Source organism: Sinocyclocheilus grahami, unplaced genomic scaffold (assembly GCF_001515645.1).
Source record: "Sinocyclocheilus grahami isolate Dianchi unplaced genomic scaffold, SAMN03320097.WGS_v1.1 scaffold1467.1, whole genome shotgun sequence".
Taxonomy (NCBI): domain Eukaryota; kingdom Metazoa; phylum Chordata; class Actinopteri; order Cypriniformes; family Cyprinidae; genus Sinocyclocheilus; species Sinocyclocheilus grahami.
Window position 1 is genome coordinate 21,745 of NW_015506646.1, and position 1,756 is coordinate 23,500.

The window sequence follows — 1,756 nt, forward strand, 5'->3', positions numbered from 1 at the left end:
CAATGTACGCGTAATAGCATCGCTTTGACCGTAAATGGGAATCAAAGTAATATGTAAGAAGGAAGTGGTGGTGTGGAGTGGAGTGATAACTGGAGTGCCACTAGATGTGTCTATGGAAGAGCTTAAAAACAATGTAAACGGAGGGCAAATAGTTGGTGCTAGGAGATTGTTTATGACTAGAGAAGGGAATAGAATGGAGAGTCTTTCAGTTGAGCTCAGATTTGATGGAGATGTTATGCCGGATAAGGTAAAACTTGGATTTATTAGTTACACAGTTAGGCCTTTCGTGCCTCCTCCATTAAGGTGCTATAATTGGGCATGTGGCTATGGTGTGTAAGTCCAGGAAAAGATGCGCAAGATGCGGGGGGAGCATGATTATGGAAAATGTGAAGGAGCAGGGATTAGGTCTTGCAACTGTGGAGGTGGTCATATTGTAGCATTTGGGGGATGTGAGGTGAGGAAAAGAGCTATTGAAGTGCAGAATGAGAAAGCTAAGGAGAACATAACATATGCAGAAGCTGTTAAAGTGGTCATTGCAAGGAAAAAAGAGAAAGTGAAAGATGTGCAACAAGAGGATAGGGTCGAGGTTAATTCAGAGTTGGATGGTAGGATCAAAGAGGATACTATGATTGTGAGCAAAGTAAATTTTTAGTTATTCATAGCTGAGGTAATTAATTGCACAGCCCAAACAGAAAAGAAAAAAATTAAGATCCAAATAATAGTCAGGGCAGCAGAGAGGTTTTTAGGAGTAAAGGATATATCATGGGTAAAGATCAGGGATGGGCTGGTGACTGAATCCCAGTCAAGTCAGGAAGCTTGGATTGGATAGGAGGGATGATTTTAATCTTACAATGGAATGCGAGAAGTCTTGTGGCTAACGGATTGGAATTTAAAAGTGTTATCAATGAGTTGGAAAGTAAACCTGATTTAATATGTATACAAGAGTCTTGGCTTAAACCCAGATTTGATTTTGTTTTAAAAGGATACGTTAGTGAGAGAAGAGATCGTGAGGAGGGTAATGGTGGAGGGTGTATTACTCTGATTAAGGAAGGTATACAATATAGAACGTTAGGCAAAGGTGTAATAAAAGAGTATGTAATAGTAGAGGTTTGGGTGAATGGAATAAATTATGTAATAATAAACTATTATAATCCTTGTAAGAAATTACTGTTGAATGAGTTAGAACAAATAGAGGGTCAAAATGAAGATAGGGTGATTTGGTGTGGGGATTTTAATGCACAGAGCACGTTATGGGGAGGTTTAGTGACAGATTGCAATGGATTGGTGGTGGAAGATTTGATAGACAGGAGAAATTTGGTATGTTTAAATGATGGGAATAACACAAGGGTAAATGTGGCAACAGGTAAAGAGTCTGTGCTTGATTTAACAATGGTGTCTGACGCAATTGCAGGGAGTGCTGAATGGGAAATAATGAGACAAGACACTATTGGGAGTGATCACTACCCTATTATGATATCAATAAGAGTAAACGCAAGAAGAAATGGTGTAAGTAAAGGAAGTATTTGTAATTGGAAGTACGACAAAGCGAGTTGGGAAGAATTTACGAGATTAAGTGAAGAGGGTTTAAATAATATTATAGTAGAATCAGATAGGTCGGTAGAGATGATAAGTGAAGAAATAGTACAAGCGATACTAATTGCAGCAAATAAGTATATACCAAAGGGCAGAGGGGGAAGAAAGAATAAGATAGTCCCATGGTGGAATGAAGAATGTAAAAATGCTATAAGAAAGAAAA

General features: G+C 38.3%; 1 protein-coding gene across 2 annotated transcripts in view; it reads left to right on the forward strand.

Annotated features, from left to right (window-relative positions):
• The first annotated feature begins 420 nt into the window (after nt 1-420).
• LOC107570501 (uncharacterized) overlaps nt 421-1,756 on the forward strand; it is a 10,227-nt gene continuing 8,891 nt past the window's right edge. Inside the window, exon 1 of one of the 2 annotated variants that reach the window (XM_016256730.1) lies at nt 421-1,756. In XM_016256730.1, coding sequence (XP_016112216.1) covers nt 835-1,756 — 922 coding nt within the window. In that variant the 5' untranslated portion in view covers nt 421-834. The other variant, XM_016256729.1, reaches the window with a different exon arrangement.